The sequence below is a fragment of the Leuciscus leuciscus genome, assembly GCF_965113295.1.
Source record: "Leuciscus leuciscus genome assembly, chromosome: 17".
NCBI classification, from domain to species: domain Eukaryota; kingdom Metazoa; phylum Chordata; class Actinopteri; order Cypriniformes; family Leuciscidae; genus Leuciscus; species Leuciscus leuciscus.
Genome location: NC_138741.1, coordinates 38,450,432 through 38,475,165, shown reverse-complemented (window position 1 = coordinate 38,475,165; position 24,734 = coordinate 38,450,432). Strand labels below are relative to the sequence as shown.

General features: G+C 38.2%; 1 protein-coding gene across 1 annotated transcript in view; it reads left to right on the top strand.

The window, feature by feature from the left end:
• Positions 1–21,065, top strand: part of LOC309479426 (nuclear factor 7, brain-like) — a 59,003-nt gene extending 37,938 nt beyond the window's left edge. Inside the window, exon 6 of the mRNA XM_082143559.1 lies at positions 14,433–21,065. Coding sequence (XP_081999685.1) covers positions 14,433–14,914 — 482 coding nt within the window. The 3' untranslated portion in view covers positions 14,915–21,065. The remainder of the gene's footprint in view (positions 1–14,432) is intronic.
• Positions 21,066–24,734: the final 3,669 nt, after the last annotated feature.

Below are 24,734 nucleotides of genomic sequence, written 5' to 3'. Positions count from 1 at the left end.
ACCGAAAACCACTAACACAGATTCCACTATTCGCTCAGGAATTTGACCCATTCGAATAACTTGAATATCCTCTACCATTTGATCCTTCAAATTTTGAGCCAGAAATAAACACGCTGCACGATGCGTCTCAAAATTAAATGACTTTGTTAATGCATCTGCCAATTCCTTCGCTGCGTTATTAAGATGCTGACCCGCTGCTATAATATGTAGAGAACCTTGAAGAGCCTCAGTGAGTCCTTTCCCAGTCATTGTTCCCACCCACTGAGTATATTTGCTTAATTGATTCATTTGAGCAGTATTACTAATTGAATTGACAGAACCAAATACCCCCGCTATATCTCCCCATATACTTCGAGATTTACGATTTCGACTTCTCAGAGGATCTTTAGAGGTATAATATTTAATTTCTTTTTCTAACCAACTCCGTATTTGTGTGAAATTTCCACAATAGGACTGATCAAAAACAGTAAGAAGAGATATCAAGTTATAATTAATGCGTTGTCGCACCATATGGGCTTCATTTATCAAGGTTTTGGTTTCTTTTGCTAACAAGATACCATGAGCTGGTGCCTTAGTCGTATTTGGGCAAGTATTAGCTTTGTTTGTCTTTTCCGCAGAAAGATAAAAACACCGTCCAATTTCCCCAGTTTCTAGTTCAGTCTCACAATATTCATTTGCATCTTCCGAATGCCAAACTCTTATGTAATTTCCCTTGAATCTGGTTGTCCCTGAGGTAGTATCCCTTAGAAACCCCTCACATGGCAACACTATGGGATAGATACAGCCTTGGGCTAGTGAATCCCATATTGTAAGCATGTGGGTCCGATTCAAAATGAAGTTCATTTCCACATTAGTAGATGTTATGAGGTCTAACCCCACAATTTCACATTGTTCTTTTGAACAAATTTCTCGTCTTTGAGCACTACCAGAATACCCCCCCCCATCTTTCACTGGCCAAATTATTCTGCTTTTGTAACATTGATGATGAAAGTTACATCCACCATAGATGCCCTCACGATATTTATCAAGGTCTTTATCATTACGTGGCACCCAATCCCATAATCCCCATTTGGAAATAAAGGGAAGAGTAAAACGTTGGCCTGATTTCAGAGTTGCATTCCGAGTGATTCCTTGAACTCGAGGAGTCCATAAAGCCTGGCTTCCTTGGTAAATGCCAAGTAAAATGAAAAATAAGCATACCATTGTTGCTGGGTATCGAGAATAACTTGCAACCATCTCTAATCAATGTCAATGGAAATGATCCCTGAAATGGAAGCAGAGAAATAATTAAACATCACTTCTTTATTCCCAATCTTTAAAGCTAATGGATGAACAGTGCTCAATATCAGGCCATAAGCCGTCATTATCATTTTGTTCATTCACTAAGCAAGGTTTAACTTGTGACCAATGATACCATCTATCTGTTCCTACACCCTTCCCTTTAAGGCAAACACTTGTATCGGTTGTTAAGAGTATCTCATATGGTCCCTCCCATCTAGGCTCTAAACCTTTCCTAGCAATGCGTTTGACCATAACAAAACTGCCTAACTCAGCAATGTGTGGAATATCAGTAGTGGTATGTTTTTCATCCCATTGCTGTTGAGATTCTCGCACTTTCTTATTATTGTCTTTGGTAGCTTTGTCCAGCATTGTTAGATAGCGTCGTAACTTCTCTTGGAACAAAGTAGAATCTCCTCCCGTTCCCGCAGGTGGCGGAGCATCAGGAGGTAGGACCATTGCTCTTCCAGTCATCAGTTCAAAAGGAGTTAGTCCTGTTACTCTGTTTGGAGTTGCTCTCAAGTTCCACAGAATAGCAGGTAATAACTTATGCCAACCTTGGCCAGTTTGCAGAATGGCTTTGGTAAGAGCGGTTTTCAACGATCTGTTCATTCGTTCTACCATGCCTGAGCTTTCCGGATGGTACGGAATGTGAAACTTCTGTTTGATCCCCATCAATTTCATTGCTTCCTTCATCAGTTTTCCAGTGAAGTGAGTTCCATTGTCAGAATCAATTTCATATGGAAGACCCCAGCGAGGAAAAACTTCTTCCACCATTACTCGTGCTGCCGCTTCAGCTGTGCAAGTTCTCGTAGGGAATGCTTCCACCCACCTAGTAAATCTGTCCATGATTACTAGAATGTATTGGTACCCTCCACTGGGTGATAAAGGTCCTGTGAAATCGATTTGGAGGTGTGTCCATGGACCTGTTGGTCTGGGTGCATGTGACATTCGCACCTTTACAGATTTTCCCACATTTGCTTTCATGCAAATTAAGCATCTTCTACAGTAATCATCAATGTCTCTCATCATTCGTGGCCACCACCACGTCTCACTGATTTGAGCTTTCATTGCTTTTGCTCCAGCATGCACTTTTCCATGATACAGCTGCATTAGTTCTCTTCTTGTTCCAATCGGCATCACCACTTGTCCGGTTGGAATTCATCCTTGTCCGGTTGGAATTCATCCTTTTTCGCTCCTGCTTTTATCCATTGTTCTTTCTCTTCATCTGTCTCTGTTTGATATGACAGAAGATGATGCTCAGGATTATCTTTGCTGTTTTCCTGTACCATGGTAACAGGAGTAAGAGGTAGTAAAGCTGCTTCTCTAGCTGCTGCATCTGCTGCCGCGTTTCCTTGACTGTCTTTGGACTTGTCTGATTGATGTGATTTTACTTTGATCACGGCTGCTTCTCTTGGTAAGTGACATGCTGCAATCAAGCGACGAATTATGGAAGCGTGTTGTATTTCGCTCCCGCTACTAGTGATAAGTCCACGTCTTTTCCACAGAGCAAGATAGTCATGGACCACGCCAAAAGCATAACGACTATCTGTGTAGATGTTGACTCGATCTCCTTCTGATAGTTCAAAAGCTTCCGTAAGTGCCGTGAGCTCAGCTACTTGTGCTGAAAATTGCCCAGGAAGAGCTCCTTTCTTCACAACAGTTCCATCAGCTTCCACTACAGCCCATCCAGTATGTCGTTTTCCATCAACGTAATAACTGGATCCATCAACCCATAACTCCTTATCTGGATTTTCAAGAGGGATTGGATTAACAGGACCATGGCTTTCCTCTTCTACTTGTTTTTCACACTCATGTGGTGTTCCCTCATGTGGTTCTAGCATCATTGTTGCAGGGTTAAGGGATGTGTCTCTGATTATTTCCACTCTCAAATCCTTGTTCAACAAAGTTGCTTCCCATTTTGCTCTTCTTGCGTCAGTTATGGTCTTGATGTTTGTGTTGTTCAACAACGTCACTATACTGTGTGGAGTGTGAAGTATGATAGTTTGTGCTCCTATCAAATTTTCCACAGCATCCACTGCCCATGTGGCACCATCGAGAGCTTGTATACATCGTGGTTGACCAATCATTGTGACAGGAATCTTTGTGGAAAAGTATCCAACTGGTCTGTATCGATCACCTGGTTTTTGACACAGTACTGCTGAGTAGGTCTCATTTCCCACCCTGGTCCACAAATGGAATGGCAATCGTCCATCGGGAAGTCCCAAGGCTGGGGCTGATGTCAGTTTCTCTTTCATAGATATAAATGCTTCCTCAGCTTCTGGTGTCCAGGTTATCTGCTCCACTCCAGGCTTTCCTCCCTTGTACAAGTCGATGAGAGGACTAGTGATGCTGGCAAAATCAGGTATATACTGGCGACAGTAGTTGAAAAGTCCCATCACCTTCCGTATTCCTGTAACTGTTAGAGGTTTTGGGAGTTTCCGTAATGCCTCTACACGCTCTGTTGTCATTCTCCTTCCCTCGACAGATATTTCTTGGCCCAAGTAGATAACCTTGGTTTTGGCCAACTGTGCTTTGTCGGGGTTGACTTTGAATCCTCCTTTCCTAAGGGCTTGTAGGACAACATTCAGAGCAAATATATGGCTGTTTTCATCTGGGCTTGCAATCAACAAGTCATCAACATATTGGATGCAAACACTCCCTGAACTCTCAATTTCAGCTTTTCGCTCTGTTAAGAACTGATCCAAAGTTCTATGGAATACCACAGGAGATAGATTAAGTCCTTGTGGGAGTCTGTTCCAGACAAACTGTTTTGCCCCCACTGTGAAGGCCAATTTCTCTTGAGATCTTTCGTCAATAAGTATAGACCAGAAAGCCGACAGTACATCTAATACTGTGAAAATTCTTGCGTTTCCTGGAATATCATTCAGAATGGTGGCTGGATTGGCCACAATAGGATGCGGTTTTGGTGTTACACTGTTAAGTCTTGTGTAATCGATGGTTAATCTCCATGAGTTATCCGATTTCTTGACAGGCCATACAGGACTATTAGTGGTTGATGAAGATTGTCTGATGATTCCTTCAGCTTCCAAGTCTGCCACTATCTCTTCCACAGCTTGTCTTGCTTCAGGTCGGATAGGGTATTGTTTATGAGGGGCATGTATCGGTCCCTCAATAACAACAGGGTCAATGTTGGCTTTACCGCAATCCAATTTGTGTTTAGCCCAAACATCTGGATATAAACTGCACAGAAGTCCCCACACACCATCTTTTCCCCAATCTCTGATAATTGGTTTTGCTGTACCAACAGACGTTAGATTACATGTGCGATCTTCGTGTGGTATTATTCCAGCTGTTGTAGCGATTTGACGACTGTCGGTAAATATGATCATGTTCAACAGTGGAAGAATGTCCATGCCAATAAGGCTTCCTTGTGAATTCGGCCCTACCCAGAAAGATGTCCATAAGACTTCATCTTCATGTATTTGCAAAGGAACGTGTATACTTTTGCAAAATTGAGTGATACCTCCTCCAACTCCTTCAACTTCCATAGTTTCATCTGTTGTAGGTAGGTTCTGATCTGTTATCGAAATCGCTGCTCCTGTGTCAACCAAAATGTCACATGGGTGGCCCCCTATCAATGCATTGACGAAAAGGCGATTGTCTCTTTTCTTACTAATACAGGGGGCCGCTGATTCCTATTGCGGATGCATAATTCCCTCTATGAGCTGACGGACTTGCGCTTCAGTCCACATCTTCCCTTGAGAGGTTTCATCATTTTTTTTCGCACTGACTTGTTTAAATGATGGACCTTGACCTTCTGCTCCACCTCCTTTAGCCCAACAATCTTTTATTGAGTGGCCACGCTTTCCACAGTTGGTGCAGAAAATCATCCTCTTCTTTGTGTCCATGTTGTATTGAGCTGTTGCCACTCCTCTTCGATTTGGCTTGTTTCCTTCTTCCTTGTTTGATCTCATAGCCATCTCTAAGCGCCCAGCCCATTGCAAAATCTGATCATATGTCTCACCTGGATTGACTCCAAGTGATAAGGCTTGTTGGTATTTTGTACTAAGTCCATCCACAAGTGTGTCAGTGAACTGTACATCATCTCTGTCAGGTTGTTTCTTAGCACAGAGAGCCCATCTCTCGTAAGCATTCCACTTACGCAGAGCATATTCATCTGGAGATTCATCATCCTTTTGCTTAATCAATGTCACTAATGTGAAAGGAATTTTTCCACTGCCCAAGATTTCTTGGATTTCTTTTCGAAACACATCTAATGCTTGCCAAAGACCCAGGGGTCGCCCCTGGTCATCAACCCACAAATTTATCCATTGGGCTGTGGTTATCGAAGCTGGCAAGCGTTCCCATCTGTCTCTTGGGATTTTAGCTTTCACAATGGTGTGTATGTCTTTTAATGTCATTTGATGTGCTTCAACCAGAGAGTCTAATTCTCGCCAAAACTCCGTGTTTGGATCTTGTCTCTTCAGAGGAGGCAAGGCTGTGAGAATGGCTTGACGTTCTCCTGGTGTGAATGGTCTCTCTTCTGTCATCATTTCAGATTGTAAGTCTTCCCTTTTAATAACAGGTGAAGAAAATTCAGGACCGATCTTGTCAACTGTGATCATGTCGTCATCTCTTGTCTCATCATCCCAGTCAGATCCATAATTACGAGCTGGTGTACATCGCAACATGTCTCTGTTTGGCTGGGCTGATTTAGATCTTGTTATTACTGGAGCTGCTTGTGCAGATGCAATGTACATCTTGTCAACTGGACCTCCATTTGATCTCGAAGGTTGAGACTGTGTCACAGGTTTAGATGAACTTGTATATTGTTCAGGCAAAGCTGGATAGATTGGTTTATAAGGAGGAGGCGTTACTGTGGTTGCGGATTTCACTGGTAGTTGTGAATATTTTCTTTCCGCTTCAGTTATTATATTTGTCCAATCTGGATCAAACGAATCATCATTGGTTGTATTTTCTCCATCTGAACATTTAATAGACATGATTTTGTTCAACTTATTAAATGCTTCAATTTGAGGCTTCATTGCTTCAGCAAGTGGAACTGGACCGCCATTTATATCACAACAAATTCCACCTTGCTTTACAATCCAATGAGCTGCCAGTATTGGAAATGCTTGTGATTTTATCTTGTCTTTTTGAGACTCGAACCAGTGTAACTGTACATCCATATTTGCATTTATGTCAAGTCCTTTTTTCAAAAGCTTAGCTTGTTTCTTGTTCTTTCTTTCAAGGTACCAAGCCGAAATTGTTCTGCTGTTACAGTCACTTTCTGCCATCTTGCAAAGTTACTTTGTGCTGCTCAGAACAGCAGGGATGTGTGTGTCTGTGAGTGTGTTTCTCTAAGGGTGGGGCTATGGTACTCTGCTTCTCTCTCGCTCTCTCTGTATATTATGTGTGTGCGCTCAGAACTGCAAGCCTATGTATGTGTGTGTATGCATATGTGCATGTATGTATGTGTGTGTGTGTGTGTCAGAGGCTACCCTTCTTCTCTCTCTCTCTCCCTCCCTTCTCCAAACTACAGTATGTGTGTGCATGAAGGTATGGAGCAAATTCTGAAGGGAGGGGCTGCCTCACTCTTTCTCCCTTTACAGAACAAAAGAAAATTTTATAGAAAAGTTAACTTCAATGTTTTTCAGTATTTTGTTTAGGTTCCAGTTAACTCAAAACAATTTTTTTTTATTTTTTTTTTAAATATTTGTGGATTTTCTCTCAGATTAATTTCTTGTTTTCTTTTTCCTTTTTTTTTCTTTCTTTAAGCTTACTCTGATCAGTATCCTCAAATATTTGAACAGCTTTACGGTCAAAGTTGGAATGCACGCGATCCTAACTATTTTAACTCGTATTACTCCAGCGTGTTAATGTTTTAGAGTTTTTCCCTGCCATCGTTTTAAACAGACTCGCCACACTTAACCACTCATGTCAATCGAGCTTTGCTTGTGTTTCACCTCCTCGCCTCGAGTACGAATCTTCCGTGTGTTGGATATATTTTAGAGATTACTCTGCCATCGTTTTAAACAGTCTCGCCATATTATCCAACCACCAATCAGTGACAACCAGCAAATAATAGTTTTACCGTCTTACAGCTAATTCTCCCAAATTTTTGACTAGATGGTCTTTTTTCTAAAAAAGATCCTTCTCAATCCCAGCATATCAAATAACTTTAGAGGTTTACTTTTCAGAGAACTTAAATAAGCCAAATTAAATTGAATTATTTTTATTTTTTTATTATACTATGTTTTATATTCTTTGGCAAAACCACAGGCTCCTTAAACAACACAGTTCTTTTTAGCAGTTACAGTCATTGTCTCTAATCATCAGGCAGACTTAGAACTTTTATATAAAGGAAAAAGTCTTACCTTGAGACATTATTTCTGGATATACTATACTATCCTGTTCTTCGTGACGCCAAATTGTTGATTTAAAAATCTTGCTTTCCCCTGTTGTTTAATTTCATGGAAACAGACACCAGTGATTTTGCCAAGAGATATCTTATTTATTTGGGTTATAAAACATAGGAGGAAGAGACAATGGACCAAGCGAAGGTCTAATTCAGCTTCTCAGTCACCTTCTTTACATTTCCATCTCTTCCTGATTTTCGGACAAACAGGGCTTGGTTTTTATATCCCTGACCAAGGAAAAAACTACATCACCATAGGAACACATACATTCAGCAGAAGAACATATGGTTTCCATTAACGTTGGAATGTATTCCCCTTATACTATGCTTGATGAAAAACTGCATATACATTTCAGTCCAGCAGCACACTCAAGTCCAAAGTCTCCCAAAGTCTCTCCCACATATTCACAAAATACAATGAGTACAAATAATTATGAATGTATATAAAGAGTATAAAAGAGATACATAATACTACTGATTATGAATATTAATAAAAGGTAAAAAAGTAATAATAATACTAAAAACATTAAATGATGAAATTTGAGTCTTCACTATCTATCTTTCTTTCTTTCTTTCTTTCTTTCAACCTAATCTTTCAACCTAATCTTTCTTTCTAACTAATCTATCTATCTTTCTTTCTAACTAATCTTTCTTTCTTTCTTTCTTTCTTTCTTTCTTTCTTTCTTTCTTTCTTTCTTTCAACCTAATCTTTCAACCTAATCTTTCTTTCTAACTAATCTATCTTTCTTTCTAACTAATCTTTCTTTCTAATATTTCTTTCTTTCTAACTAATCTTTCTTTCTAATGTCTTTCTTTCTAACTAATCTTTCTTTCTAATATTTCTTTCTTTCTAACTAATCTTTCTTTCTAATATTTCTTTCTTTCTAACTAATCTATCTTTCTTTCTTTCTAACTAATCTATCTTTCTTTCTAACTAATCTATCTTTCGTTATTTCTTTCTCTTTCTAACTAATCTATCTATCTATCTATCTATCTATCTATCTATCTATCTTTCTTTCTCTCTTTCTTTCTTTCAACCTAATTTTTCTTTCTAACTAATCTATCTATCTTTCTTTCTAACTAATCTTTCTTTCTTTCTTTCTTTCTTTCTTTCTTTCTAACTAATCTTTCTTCCTTTCTAACTAATCTTTCAACCTAATCTATCTTTCTTTCTAACTAATCTATCTATCTTTCTTTCTAACTAATCTTTCTTTATTTCTAACTAATCTTTCTTCCTTTCTAACTAATCTATGTATCTTTCTTTCTTTCTAACTAATCTATCTATTCTTTCTTTCTTTCTTTCTTTCTTACTTACTTAATACTTTATTGTCAGACTGAAGTCTGAAATTTTTTCTTACATGACAGTATCCATGTTTACTACAACATTTAACATACATTCAACATTGACATTCACTCAAACCACACAATTATACATTCAATACAACACTTATCCATCTACAACCCCACCATCCCAATACTCTTGATCTCTGATTAGGTTTTTTTGTTCAGCGCTAGGATTACCTGATGCACAAAAGAGTGTTTCAGCTTCACCTTATTAAATTTGGGAACTCTATACCTCCGCTTTGACGGTAGTAGTTCAAACTCTCTGTGCAAAATATGCATGGGATTAGAAGCTATATTGTCAGCCAACCTGAGAATATTATTGTGATAAGCTGAGTCATAAAGCTTCTCAAGCGGCTGACCTACTATCTTTGAGCAGATTTTTAATTGATTAAAAACCTTTGTTTTTAACACGACAGACAGACTTTTATACCAACTAGAGTTGCAGTATTGCAGTAAACTCATTATCACAGACCTAAAAAACAGCAGAAGAATCTGCCTTCTTACTCCAAAAGACCTAAGACGGCGAAGAAAATAGATTCTCTGCTTAGTCTTTTTACATAGGGTCTCAATGTGATCTTTCCAAGATAACATATCATCTATGGTCACTCCCAAATACTTATATGTCTTGACCAGTCTAATTTCCTCCTTATGAATAAAGACAGGCGCTATATCTGCCGTTGACCCAAATACAATCTCCTCAGTTTTACTCGTATTAATGATAAGAGCATTATTCTCACACCACTCAATCAATTTACTTACACCGCGATGATGAACCTCAGAACTATCTAAGTCATTCAGCACAGATATTAGGACAGTATCATCAGAGTACTTCAAAATATACTTTTTTAACATGTCCGTTCGACAGTCGTCAGTATATAATGTAAAAAGTATGGCGGAACTAACACAACCTTGCGGTACTCCGACATTTGTAATAATTTCAGACGACACGTTTTATTCACCCTGACTCTCTGAACTCTATCTGTGAGAAATGATGTATACCACTGAATCAGATAAGGGTTCACCCTCAGCTGTACGAGTTTTAAAACCAGTCTGTCAACCTGTATGGTGTTGAATGCAGAAGAGAAGTCCAAGAACAGAGTTCTCACAATTGTTCTTGGTTTATCTAGATTTTTAGAGATAATATGCACTAAAGCAGCAACTGCATCTTCAGTACTACAGCCTTTCTTATAGGCAAACTGCCATGGATCTAATCTATCTTTAACTGCCGCAACCAAATACTGAAGTAACAGTCTCTCTAGACATTTCACAATCACGGAAGTGAGAGCTATTGGTCTAAAGTCTTTGTATTTTTTTGGACATGATATCTTCGGTAGTGGTTTTATGTCTGCGGTTTTCCATATCACAGGAACAGCATGTGTGTCAACTGAAGCTTGAAATACTGGTTGCCACACAGGTGCTAGTTCCTGAGCGAAATTTTTTAAGAGGCCTGCACTACATCCATCAGGACCCACAGCCTTTTTTGTATTAATAGATTGAAACATTTTCCTAACATCTTCAACCTCAATAACAATTCTATCTGATGGTACTAGAACTTTATGTGTTGTTTCTTTGTTCTTATCTTGTTTGCCTGTTAGTTCAAACCGTGTAAAAAAGGTGTTTAATTCGTTCCCAAACCTAAGTTCATCATCAGTTACAATGGATTTATTTGAGGACGAGAGTCCAGACATAGTTTTCATGATATCCCAAACCTTTTTAGAGTTGTTAATTTTAAATGCTTTCTCCAAACACTTCCTATGAACTTCTTTTGTTTCTTTTAATTAAATTTTTAACTCTCTTTCCGTTTGTTTAAGTACCAGACTATTTTTATCTTTAAAAGCACATATCATATATTTTACTGAATAGTTTCGACACCATTTCTCATTTATATACACACAGATACCTCCCCCTATATTTTTACCTGACGATTTATCTCTATCAGCTCGAACTAAAGTGAAATCGGGGATTTCAAAAATCAAGTCAGGCATTGTAGGCTTCAACCAACTTTCCTTGAAGCAAAGCAAGGATGTTTCACGAAATTCGTTACAGTACCTTGTGTGTGATCTTATCATGTCTATTTTGTTATTCAGAGAACGCAGATTACTGAAGACAATTGACGGCAACGGTGGTCGTTTAAATCTCCTTCGCAGTCGGCTCCGAATTCCTCCTCTTTTTCCTCTTTTCTTTCGTTTTGTTCTCACCAGCTCACGTGGAACATTTTCAAACAGATCCTTAGACTGGCCTGTTATCGACTCTTGCGTTGTCTTGAAATTTAACTCCAGCAACATCTCCCGAGTGTAGGGGCGTGCAACCTTCGTAACACCGCATGTGTTTGAGATTCCACGTGCAGTTGGGCATTGCATTGCATTGTGCAGTGCAGTTGGGCATTGCATTGTCAAACATAGTCCATAGCCGCCGATCATCCACAAAATCCAGATCAGAAGTACGTTATTCTCAACCTTCATCTTTCCACTACTAATCACCGACCGGACTTACTCACTCGTAAACAAACAAACAAACCGTAAACATGGTATACTGAAACGCAGTGCTGCCGCTGAGCAGCGCACCGGAAGGATCTGCTTCTATCTTTCTAACTAATCTATCTTTCTTTCTAACTAATCTATCTTTCGTTCGTTCGTTCTTTCTTTCTTTCTTTCTAACTAATCTATTTTTCTTTCTTTCTAACTAATCTATTTTTTTCTTTCTAAATAATTTATCTGTCTTTCTTTCTTTCTTCCTAACTAATCTTTATTTCCTTCTTTCTTTCTAACTAATATACAGTATATTTCTTTCTATCTATCTTTCTAACTATTCTTTCTTTCTTTCTAACTAATCTATCTTTCATTCTTTCTAATCTATCTTTCTAACTAATCTATTATTCTTTCTTTCTAACTAATCTATTTTTCTTTCTTTCTAACTAATCTATTTTTCTTTCTTTCTAAATAATCTATCTGTCTTTCTTTCTTTCTAACTAATCTTTCTTTCCTTCTTTCTTTCTAACTAATCTTTCTTTCTTTCTAACTAATCTATTATTCTTTCTTTCTAAATAATCTATCTGTCTGTCTGTCTTTCTTTCTTTCTAACAAATCTTTCTTTCCTTTCTTTCTAACTAATATATATTTATTTCTATCTATCTATCTATCTATCTATCTATCTATTCTTTCTTTCTAACTAATCTATCTTTCTTTCTAACTTATCTATCTTTCGTTCCTTCTTTCTTTCTCTTTCTTTCTGTCTTTCTAATCTATCTTTCTAACTAATCTATTTTTCTTTCTTTCTTACTAATCTATTTTTCTTTCTTTCTTTCTAAATAATCGATCTCTTTCTTTCTAACAAATTTTTCTTTCCTTTTTTCTTTCTAACTAATCTTTCTTTCTTTCTAACTAATCTATGTATCTTTCTTTCTAACTAATCTATCTACCTATCTATCTATCTTTCTAACTAATACATATTTATTTTTCTTTCTTTCTTTCTTTCTTTCTATCATCTATCTATCTTTCTTTCTAACTATTCTTTCTTTCTTTCTAACTAATCTATCTTTCTAACTAATCTTTATTTTTAACTAATCTTTCTTTCTTTCTTCTTTCTTTCTTTCTTTCTTTCTAACTTTTCTTTCTCCTTCTTACTTTTCTTTCTGTCTTTCTAACTTTTCTTTCTTTCTTTCTTTCTAACTAATCTTTCTTTTTAAGAGAAGATTTTAAGAACTCTATAAAAACTCCATAGTAACCATCTGTGACAACTACCAATCACCTAGTAACACCATAGCAACCACCAAAAATACCTTAGCAACTGCCCTGAACACCCTAGCAACATCTAGAAACGCTTTAGTAACCACCCAGAACACCTTAGCAACTACTTATCAACCACTCACAACACCAAGCAGCACCATAGCAACCACCCAGAATACCTTATCAACTGCCTAGAAACCACCCAGAACACCATAGTAACCACACAGAACACATTAGTAACTGCCTAGCAACCTCCCAGAATACCCTAGCAATATGTTAATAATGCTAGCAAACATGCTAATCATGATAGCAACTTTTTAAAAAAATGCTAGCAACATGCTAATCAAGCTAACATCATGTTAGTAACATGGTAATCATGCTAGCACAATGCTAAAAACATGCTAACAACATGCTAATCATGTTAGCATCTAACTAAAAACATGCTAGCAACATGCTAATCATGTTAGCATCATGCTAACAACATGCTAATCATGCTAGCATCATTCTAACAACATACTAATCATAGTAAATCATGCTAGAATGTGGTAAATCGTAGTAAATCATCATAGAAACATGGCAAATCATGTTATAATGTGGTACATTTTGGTATATCATGCTAAAATGTGGTATATCATAGTATCACAACATGTTAATTGTGTTAGTATCTACCCAGTGGTGAGTTTTGCCACTGCAAGCACCACTCACATTTTCTTCAGGAAATGAACATTCTAGTTATAAAGTTGGCTTGAGAGAGCCAACTTACTGAAATCCTAATAAACGTATTATTATTATTCTTTTTCTTCGGCCCCTAAAATTTCTGACTCAAACTCATCCTAGAGCTTTAACTCTACATACCCCAAACGCGACTCAGACTGTTCTGACTCGGTTGTGCTATATCTTTTGTAACTGATCGGACTCACGTTTTTTTTCTAAAAATGACAATCAAAACTCGGAAAAACTCCCATTGACTTAACATTGCGGAATGTTCAGATTTTCAAACTCCCCAACTTTCAAAAATTAAAATCTAAACTCCTTGAAGCCCTAGACTCAATCAAACTGCCATTCTATATACTATATGAGCCATTGAGACTCATTTAAACTAATAAACTCTCTACTCCATACACTGATAAACTAATTAACTTAACTCATGAATTCATAGACTTATGAACTCTTAAACTCATAAATGAATAAACTCTGAACTTTAGTAACACCCTAGCAACCACCTAGCAACACTCTATTAACCACCCAGAACACCCTAGCAACCACCCATAACACCTTAGCAACCCACTAGAAACACCCTAGCAACTTTAAACTACTTTAAACTACTTTAAACTTCAAACTAATTTAAACATAAAAACTAATTTAAACTTCAAACTACTTTACACTTCAAACTTTCTGATCCAAACTTTCTGATCCAAACTTTCTCAAGCCAATTTAAAGTTTGTCTTGATTAACTTTTTTATCTAGTTATTAAAATTTCCCAAAGTATCAGTTTCTCTTGATGGACACAAATGTCTGAATCCCATATTTACTGATGATGATAAAAACGAGTGTGAAACTAATAACAGCACTGACAGTGATCAGAGGAAAATGTGTTTGATCAACAGGACAAGTGTCATAATTCATAATAATCTGTGTTGGGTTCACTGTTGATCATTATATGAAGATCAGAATAAAAGCATCTGTTGATTGTGTCTCATCAGCTCCTGTGATTCTGGATCCAAACACTGCAGATCCACGTCTCGTCCTGTCTGATGATCTGACCAGTGTGAGATACAGCCGGAACAATCAACCTCTTCCTGATAATCCAGAGAGATTTGACTCTCTTCCCTGTGTTCTTGGTTCAGAGGGTTTTAACTCAGGAACACACTGCTGGGATGTGGAGGTTAAAGAGAATAAACACTGGACTCTTGGAGTAACTACAGCATCAATCCAGAGGAAGGGAAGTGTTTTCTTCAACACTGATGTCTGGAGTGTGTCGTACGGATGGACTCTAGGTTTTCGTGTTAAACAGAAGCTTGATCGTGTGAGAGTAAATCTGGACTATGACGGAGGAACGGTGTCATTCTCTGATCCTGTAACTAACACACATCTACACACATTCACAAACACCTTCACTCACACACTCTTTCCATTCTTCCATTGTTATGGCTCTCTGAGGATCTTACCGGTCAATAGTCAGTAAACGTCACTCCTGTAGGCAGTGGCGTAACTTTGTTTTAAAAAGTGGATGGGACAGGTGGGGTGGGACAGGTGGGGTGAGGTGGGGTGGGGGTTGCTAATACAATGCTAAATTAGATATATGTACAATAACATTACGATGTCCAGCAATCGATTTAAATAGTAGGCTAGATGGGGTTTAATTTGTATAAGATGTGTATCTTAATGGTCCAGTGGTAGAGCTTTCGCCAAGTGTGTCAGAGGTTCTGGGTTCTAATCTGCACTTGTATAGTTTTTTTTTTTTCTTGTATAGTTTTTTTTTCTCATCAAAACCGATTATGTTTATCAGTGGTTGTATATCAGGAAGGGACACGTTTGTGTACATTATGTTTTGTGATTTCACCAGAACGAATAGAGAGTATCCGCAACGGACTGAAGCGCGCGTCCAAGTGAAGACAGTGTGGCGTGTGCGCGAGCCACACGAGAAAACACTGTATCCGTGTCACTGATCGCAGCGGCAACGAGCACTTTGATCCATTGATTTAAAAAACACATTTCAGTGCTAGATCGTCTCTTATTTAAAAAACGAACGAAATGAATGCTCTGCTGGTTAACTGGAGATGTTTTATTTATTTGTAGAATTGGTACATTCGTGCCGCAAGATGTTTTAAAAAGTGGTGGGGACAATATCGACCCTGGCAAAAAGTGGTGGGGACATGTCCCACCCGCCCCACCCGTAAATTACGCCTATGCTTGTAGGTCTGGATCTTCCTACTTTCATCATGTTTCCAATATTTAATCCATATCTCATGAGTAAAAGTGCTGTTGATCTGAATATCAGTACGGTGGCTGTGATTGGGCCGTGATGATCACATGACTGATAACCAGCACTACAGCAACACTCTCATGTTGCTTTAAGAGATAAATAAACAAGAGTGAATTTTCACCTAATTATATATATATATATATATATATATATATTTTTTTTTTTTTTTTTTTTTTTTTTTATAGAAACTGAGCCTAATTCTACACATGCACATTTTCAATTAAATTGTGAATAAATAATTGTTTATTTAAGTTTAAATGATCATTTGCTCATTTAAGTACATGGATGTAAATGATAACCATTATGAGGAGATGAGAGCATAGACATAATAAATACATAGACGCCCCATTGGCCGGTTTGGACCGTTGCCGCGATACGTCAACGAGTCGGCCATATTGATCAGCGCAAGATCACTCTATAAACAAATACAAGTAAACGAGGAGCTGCGGTTTTTCTGGACAAAAAGCACAATAACGTTGATATTTCTCAACCGATTTCAGTGGTTTATGATCTACGTGGAGTACGAAAAAGGTTCTGTCTGAAATTATTAAGAATCTTGCTGGTTAAGAGCTTGACATTTTTAAATGGTTAATTATTAATTAGGAATTGTGAAAACTCAAGTGTGTCAAGCATAGTTTTGTTTTGTTTTTCTGAATTAATAACTTGAGACGTCCTTAATGTAATATCAATTAAGGGACTGTTCGTTTTTTTTATTTAAGGGGCAACCGGAGGAGTTTTGAGATCTATAGTCAAAATAGACTGCGTATACAGCAGTGCAGAGATCGTTTCCACACCGAGTCTATTTTTGCTGTGCTGCACGCGCTGAATTAAAGTGACAGTGCATGGTTCGTGGTCAGAATGAACAGATTGACATGAAAATATAATAATCTCACCATAAATGCATTTAATTAAATAAAATGTAGTAATATCACCATAAATGTATTTAATTAAATACTACTATTTTTCAGTCATCTTTTTTACTTTAAGACTGGGGTAAAGCAAGGGAAACTACAATTTACCTCAACAAGGCGACATAATGAACAACACTCGTCTCATTCGTGGAGGTGGAAAAACAAGTTCTTTGTGAGATACAATATTTATTGTATTCAAATTTTAATGCAAAAGAAAAGGCATGAGAGTCTGCTTTTTTTGGTCAATTTTAAATGTAAGTTTCTTAAGGAGTGTATGTGTATAGAGAGAATCGCAATGCTGACAAAACTTTTTTTTAAATAAAAGTTGCTGATAACTTCTGGATTTGAAATAAAAATAGTGAGTATGTGTTTGTGGTACAACCGTGGATCAGTTACGCACTGCAAACGCAGCATATGTGAAAGCACTATAGCGTGCTGCTCCTGTACCGAATACGCACTCCACATGGAGTATGTGTGAAACAGGCGTTAACCTCTGCTTTCTCATTTTACACATCACACTCCACTGTTATGGTGGCCATTTCAGTAGATTTACTCACTAACATTGTTGTGGAAATATAATAAGCATGGAAACTAAAATATGGTAGTATCATGCTACAGTGCACATTCTATCAGCTGCAGTTCTAGCACCATCAGTCCCAATACTGTACCGGTATGTTAATGCAGCGGTAGAGTTACACTCACAGGACACTGCACTTATTCACAATAACAAAAGTTCATTATTTGCTTGTGCTTTAAAACTTTGCCGGGTAAACATTTCATTGGCGTTCTGTTCTGACATGATGCACTTTTTCTGAGCGTGTACGCCCCGAAGCGCGCACGCACTGTCAAACAGCGCCAAACTGAACTTTTGTAAGGTCAGACCCATCTGCTAGCGATGGAAAAATATGCACAAAACAAGCCACTTTGAAATTTAGCTGTTTTCATGAATACAAAAGTTGGGTGACCCTCCCCCTAGACTAAATTTATTTGGATGACCCTCCCCTCAACAAAGAATAAAAAAGACATGACCCTCCCCTATTTTACTCCGGTGGTCCATTCCATAAATACCGAACGGTCCCTATGTACATGAAATATGCATAATGTATTTCATTGTGGAAATGTCTTTTTCTGTCTTAAACACCGTCATATTAGCTTTTTCTCTTGTTCCTTTATATTTCTGTCTTCAGTCACGTCATAGCAGGTTATTATAGTTTTGCTTTTTTAAATTAGTTTTTATTTTAATATCGTTTTCAATTTTGCTTTAAATTTAAGTTTAGTTTTAGTTAGTTTCATTAATGGTTTTGTTAGTTTTAGTTTAGTTTTTATTTTGCAAACACATTTCTATTTAGTTTTTATTTTATTTAGTTTGAGTTTTAGTTTTAGTAATTATAGTTTAGCAGAGCAAACAGAACACTTCCAGTGTAGACCAAAGCGAGACGCTTAATTTCAGCAAAGTTTAATGTTTGCCGAGATTACAGTTAACTCTTGTGCAGACATCTTAATAATAAAAATAAAAATAATGGTTTGAGATTGAACAAAGCACCAAATAAATGGAACTTAAAAGTATACAAGAAAAAAAAACTATGAAAAATACAGACAAACTAATTCATATTAAAGATGGAATCTTGTTAAACATAGTTTACTTTTTTCAGAGTGACACTGGTACATACAACAAAAAAACAGCTAAACGAATCTGACAACCTACTGTGAAGCCAGTGTGATTAAATAATGAAGTATCTATGCAGTGTGTGAGTGTGTGTGAGTGTGTACATGTTTTTCTATCGTGGTGGGGACTTAAACCTGAATGCACACACACTCATGGGGACTTGTGTCACTGTGGGCCTAAATTAAATCACACAGAATGAGTTTTTTTGAAAATGTGTGTGATGGGTCAGTTTAGGGGTCGGGTTAGTGTGTGTGTGTGTGTGTGTGTGTGTGTGTGTGTGTGTGTGTGTGTGTGTGTGTGTGTGTGTGTGTGTGTGTGTGATGGGTCGGTTTAGGGGTCGGGTTAGTGTGTGTGTGTGTGTGTGTGTGTGTGTGATGGGTCGGTTTAGGGATCGGGTTAGTGTGTGTGTGTGTGTGTGTGTGTGTGTGTGTGTGTGTGTGTGTGTGTGTGTGTGTGTGTGTGTGTGTGTGTGTGTATGTGTGTATGTGTGATGTGTCGGTTTAGGGGTCGGGTTAGTGTGTGTGTGTGTGTGTGTGTGTGTGTGTAGTGTCCCGGGACGTCTCCACATGGATAACAACATTATTAGCAGAAAATCTTTTGTAAAAACAAAGATAACAACAGCACCTTTCAGCCTGTCAACCTTCATGAAAGCATGACATCACCACATTAAAGGTATTTTTGTTCTTGACGGACTTGTTTTGCTGTTGCACCCGCGTCTCGCAAATGAAAGGACATTCTAAAAACGCTTCGCTCAAGTTAAAAGAAGTTCAACTTGCGTCTCATTACCTTGAGTTATTATTTCCCATTCCACTGCCACAGACGCATCCTTTATGAACAGCCGCTTAGGACTAGCGATGTGTTTGCTGGTCCTTCATTGAGCGCGTCACAGGACAGCGGTTAAAGGTGAACTAAGTAACTTTTTTTACCTTAACTGAACAGCTTCGGAGTCATTGGAATGGTTATATTACTTATTTCGGGTTGAATGGTGGTCGTTTCGCACCCCCCTGGTGCCCGTGAGCGGAAAATACGCACTTGCAACTTTGAGCCGGCGGGCCGCCGGCCGCTGCGTCAGGAAGTCTCGCGTGATATCAGGTCTCGCGATGTAAACAGTTGCTTTACGGCCAAAAGAAATCTGCTAAAATGCTGTCATTATTGCGCTCCCTCACGCTGTCCGAACCCGAATGAAGAAGACGTTTTAAAGAACGTCCCATCTGCTTTGATGTCGTTGATCTATAGCCTCTGGTGTCTGAGAATCACCAACGAGTTTTTACAACAGTGTTGTCAAATATCTATTCCGAAGCTGTGGGGGGAGCTCTAGAGAGAAACCTGCGAGCAAAAAGCGAGAATACAGCGAAGAAATCCCGAAGCTACTGAGTGCTGCTTTAAAGACGCGTGTGAAGCGTCATTTACAGGCATTTCCCTAAACAGCCACAGGTCAGACTTTCCACCAAAGTAAAGAGCTTATTAAATACGAAAACGATTATTTATTTTTGCTAATAATTATTTTATTTCAGTTAGTTTTTCAGTAACTGTTGTTAGTTTTGTTTAATTTTAGTTTTTCATTTATTATGAATTTCTAATTTTATTTCAGTTTACGAAAATGTTTTTTGACCAATAGTTTTAGTCTTAGTTTCAGTTTTCGTTTACGAAAATAACCTTAGGGCAATTTTAAATGAATGTGAAGATAATTTGCAGCTCAAAACCTTATTTATCTTAAGGCTCTTTTCATTTATATAATTTATTTCTATATAGTTTTCCTCCTAACCTTTTGCTTGCAGTTTAACACACAAGTGTTTGTTTTATTATTCATACATAAACAATAAATGTTTTTATAGAAATTTAAAAAAATAAATGAAATTGTCTCTTCATTTTAAATGAAGATTTTAAATGTGTTTTATTGGGGTCCAAAAAAAAAAAAAAGTAACTTTAGACTTTATTGTAATTTTTAGTTCAACGTAATTCTGTCTAGTTAATCTCGGTAAAAGACCTAAACAAAAACAAAACTTTTTGTTAATAATAAACAGCAAAAATTACAGCAAAATAAAGTGCAATTAACTCACTAGCTGGAAGATGTGTGAGTGTGTGTGTGTGTGTGTGTGTGTTTGTACAGTGTGTGTGTGTGTGTGTGTGTGTGTGTGTGTGTGTGTGTGTACGTGTGTGTGTGTGTGTGTGTGTGTGTGTGTGTGTGTGTGTGTGTGTAGCGGGAGTAATGGAGGTCACAGCTCTGGGAAAGAAGCAGTTTCTCAGTCTGTGTGTTTTCATAGCCGGTACATGTAATTAATTATCTATAAGCGTTTCACTGATTTTTTAGATGATTGACAGGTCAGTTTACTGTGACAGGATGATTGACAGGGAGCAACCATTAAAGACGCAATTGTATGACATGATAGTTTGTCCCAAAGCTTGTTTACTTTTTGTTACACACTCAAAAGTGTGAATTTAGTCTCAAAACGATTAATAAATGCATGCTCAATTATCCATGAACTTGATAAATGTTAGTATGTTTCACTATCTACAAACAAATGCCTTTCAACTCTGTTCAACTTGCGTGTGCAAAATTCAGAATTAAATGAAGTTGCAGCAATTCTTTATGCTTTAATAAGGCAGGCCTATAGTCTTGCCGAGTTTGGTATTTAATGCAGTCTTAACGCATTAGTGGTAGCCTAAGTGTTTTCTTTATAAACATTTGATGTAAAATGTGTCGTGTTTTGAGTTCATATTTTTCTGCTTGTCTGTACAAGATATGTTTTATTAATAAAATTTGGTGCTTGAATATCCTAGTCTTAATCCACATAAAGCGTCCTAAATGGGGAAGAAACCCTGAGAGTAAGGGAACGAGAATTGCGTAGCTATACGCAGTGGGGAAACTCCTTTTCCTCAATAATACTGAAGCCTAAAATGTAATACGCATTTGCAGCTGCACAGCTAGCGCAGTGAGTGTCTGGCTCACTCATTGGCTGTGCTGCAGCAACTGCACATCCAATGGCGTGGCGCCTGAGACCGCCAAATAGAGCCCGACTATATTAGAGCCCGAATTCGCCATTATAGCAGATTTATCTCCTTCAGTGACACAATTCACGTCTCTGACTCCTCTGCAAGCCTTCGCCGTAGAAACAAAGCCTGAGCGAGCCGTTTTACTGCAGACTACGCCTTCAACACCCGAAGTCGTTTTTCTCCTGTCGCCGTTCTCCTGTGGCCATCCGGCGATCGATGCATATCCTTTTCATTGCATTATTGCAACTGTGTGTTCGCAGCAACGTTCACAAAGTCTAAAAGAGCAAGCGAGCGTTGTTACAAATGCCTCGCTCTACATGTGCCACGTGCGGATGCCATCTTCACTAGGCCGATGGGCACACCAAGTCAAGTCAAGTCAAGTTTATTTGTATAGCGCTTTTCACAATACAGATTGTATCAAAGCAGCTTCACAGTATTAAATTAAAATAATACAACAAAGTTTGTTTCAAGAGGAATTTATTGATTGATCAAATTAAATTAAATATCCCCAAAATATCCCCAACTGAGCAAGCCAAAGGCAACAGTGGCAAGGAACCGAAAAACTCCATCAAGTGACCTAATGGTGTCCTAAAACTCCATCAGGTGACCTAATGGAGAAAAAAAACCTTGGGAGAACCCAGGCTCAGTCGGGGGCCAGTTCTCCTCTGGCATTTATGAGCTAGAGGCCGGATTGTAGTTAGAACTGTAGGATTATATGAATGCCTTGCTGAAGAGATGCGACTTTAATCTAGTTTTAAACTGGGAGAGCGAGTCTGAGCAACGAACAGTATCAGGAAGACTATTCCAGAGTTTTGGAGCCAAATGTGAAAATGCTCTCCCTCCTTTGGTGGTTCTGGATATCCTAGGTATGACCAAAAGCCTTGAATTTAGTGATCTTAAAGAGCGCGATGGATTATAGGGCGATAGAAGATCCGTTAAATAGACTGGAGCTAAGCCGTTTAGGGCTTTATAAGTCAGTAGCAATACCTTGTAATTAATACGGAACTTTATAGGTAACCAATGCAGTGATGATAACATCGGTGTTATTTTAGGTCATTTAGGCCAGTTTAATGCCAGTTTAAATGTTCTTGGAACATGACCTAAAGTTAAAGATGAGTTAATAATATTGAGGAGAGGCTCTTCCACTACAGGTAACACTTCTTTCAGTAGTTTAGTTGGTATAGGATCTAATAAACATGTTGTTGTTTTAGATGAAGTGATAAGTTTATTTAACTCTTTTTGTTCTATAGTTGTAAAGCACTGTAATTGTTCTTTCGGGGTGATAATTGAAGCTGAATTATAAGGCGCGATTGAAGATTGAACGTTTACAATTGTGGTTCTGATGCTTTCTATTTTCTCAGTGAAGAAGTTCATGAAATCATTACTACTGAACTGTAACGGGATATTTTGTTCGGGTGACGTCTGTTTATTTGTTAGTCTAGCCACGGTGTTAAATAAAAACCTTGGATTGTTTTGGTTGTTTTCTATTAGTTTGCGGAGGTGCTCAGCCCTGGCCGCTTTTAGGGCCTTTTTATAACGTGACATACTGTCTTTCCACGCGATTCTAAAGACCTCTAAATTAGTTTGTTTCCATTTACGCTCTAAAATACGGGTTTCTCTCTTTAAAACATGCGTAGTATTATTATACCATGGTGCTTTATTTTTCTCTCTGACGAAGTGCATCACACGCCTGGGAACCCCCCCATGCTGAAGCTGCACTCTCTGCCGGAGGCTGCTCTTTCTGCGAGAGTATGCCTGTTCTGTGACTGCATACGCGGCTAGCTCTCTGCTAGTGCTCTCTGTGCGCCAATGAGCCAGCAGCGCGCCGACACACGTCAGAGACCACCAAATTGGGCATGGCTAAGTCTATATTAGAGCCCGAATTCGCCATTATAGCAGGTTTAAATCGACTGAAGCGACAAATTTACCATGTTACTATAGTGCGGCCGGTTACGCAATACTCGTTCTTTTACTCTCAGGGAACCGAGGTTACAAAAGTAACATTCTGTTACGTCCACTTATATATTTGGCATCTAGAGGTTATAGGACGTAACACTCACAAAAGAAAGAGAATAGATCCAATAAAATGTTATTAAAAGTAGGTTACTTTACTCTACTGAGGAAATGTGATGTGTGAAATTTAGAAACAGGCAGAGACCAAAACTGAATTTGTACTTGCTTTTAGTAAGAAGAAGAATTTGAACACCCAATAATACAATAAACAGTGAACCAAATATACTTCCAAATCAATACACATCTATTTACAAATTATATACAACATAAAAGACTAACGATTACAAAGTGAGGGACAAGAGCGGTGCTAAAGAAAAGAAAGAAATAAAACAAACAAACATGTTAACTAAACCCAGGACAAACGCTAAACCTAAGTAAAGAAAACAGGAAAGAAAATATCTTCAGCGTAGGACGCCACTAACTACGCTACCTAATAAACAGAAATACATGGATTAGCAGGATAACCTAGTGTGTTGTGAGATGTAAATCACATGATGTACTAACCTGGTCCCATCACTGTGTATCGGAGAAAGACTTAAATAAGTTTTGGGAAATAAAGAGTCGTATCACAGCATAAACGCGGTAAAACAGCGTTATAAAGAGTAAAGTTCCAACGGAAGAAAACTTTAACACAACATAAAAAAACTAAGCAAAAGCAAGCAAAGACAAACATCAGCAAAATGCAGAGAGCACACAAAGGAGAAACAAAACGCTCTCCCGCGTTCGTGTCATATCCGGGTCTTTATACACGCTCACTAGTCTCTGATTGGTTCTCGCGATGTCAGGTGGACTCGATGACTGACAGGGACATCATCCAACCACAGGTTCTATAAGATGAAACAGCAAAGAGAGAGAGGAAAAAAAAAACTCTCCCAAAACAATACAGGACGTAACAGTTCCCTTTCGAGAACGGTCACTTCGCATTGCGTAGCTATACGCAGTGGGGACGCCATGTAAAACGCCGTACTATAAGTAACTGGTTGCCTACTGCAGTTCAGGACTCCTGAGCTCACAGAAACAAGCCAGAACCCAAAGTATATATATTGGAAAAGACCGAACACTGTCAGGTCTAATAATATATATAATTTCAGTAAACTCATACCCAACATAATATACCAATAAGACCGGACACCGTCAGGTCTATTAAGTATAAGGGATATCAGAACCGGCCAAAGGCGGGTTGTATAATAATAATGGATAATGTGCTTATGAGCAGTGACATGACACGTAGATAAGACCAGACACCGTCAGGTCTTAATCATACTGAAAGGACCTTCGCCTGCAGGGAAGGTACCTCCATGTTATAGAACCTCATAAATGTGGAAGGCGAGGACCAGCTGGCTGCCGCACAAATGTCCTGAATAGGAAACCCAGAGGACCAAGCCCATGACGAAGCCATGCCTCTAGTCGAATGGGCTCTAGTACCTATAGGGCA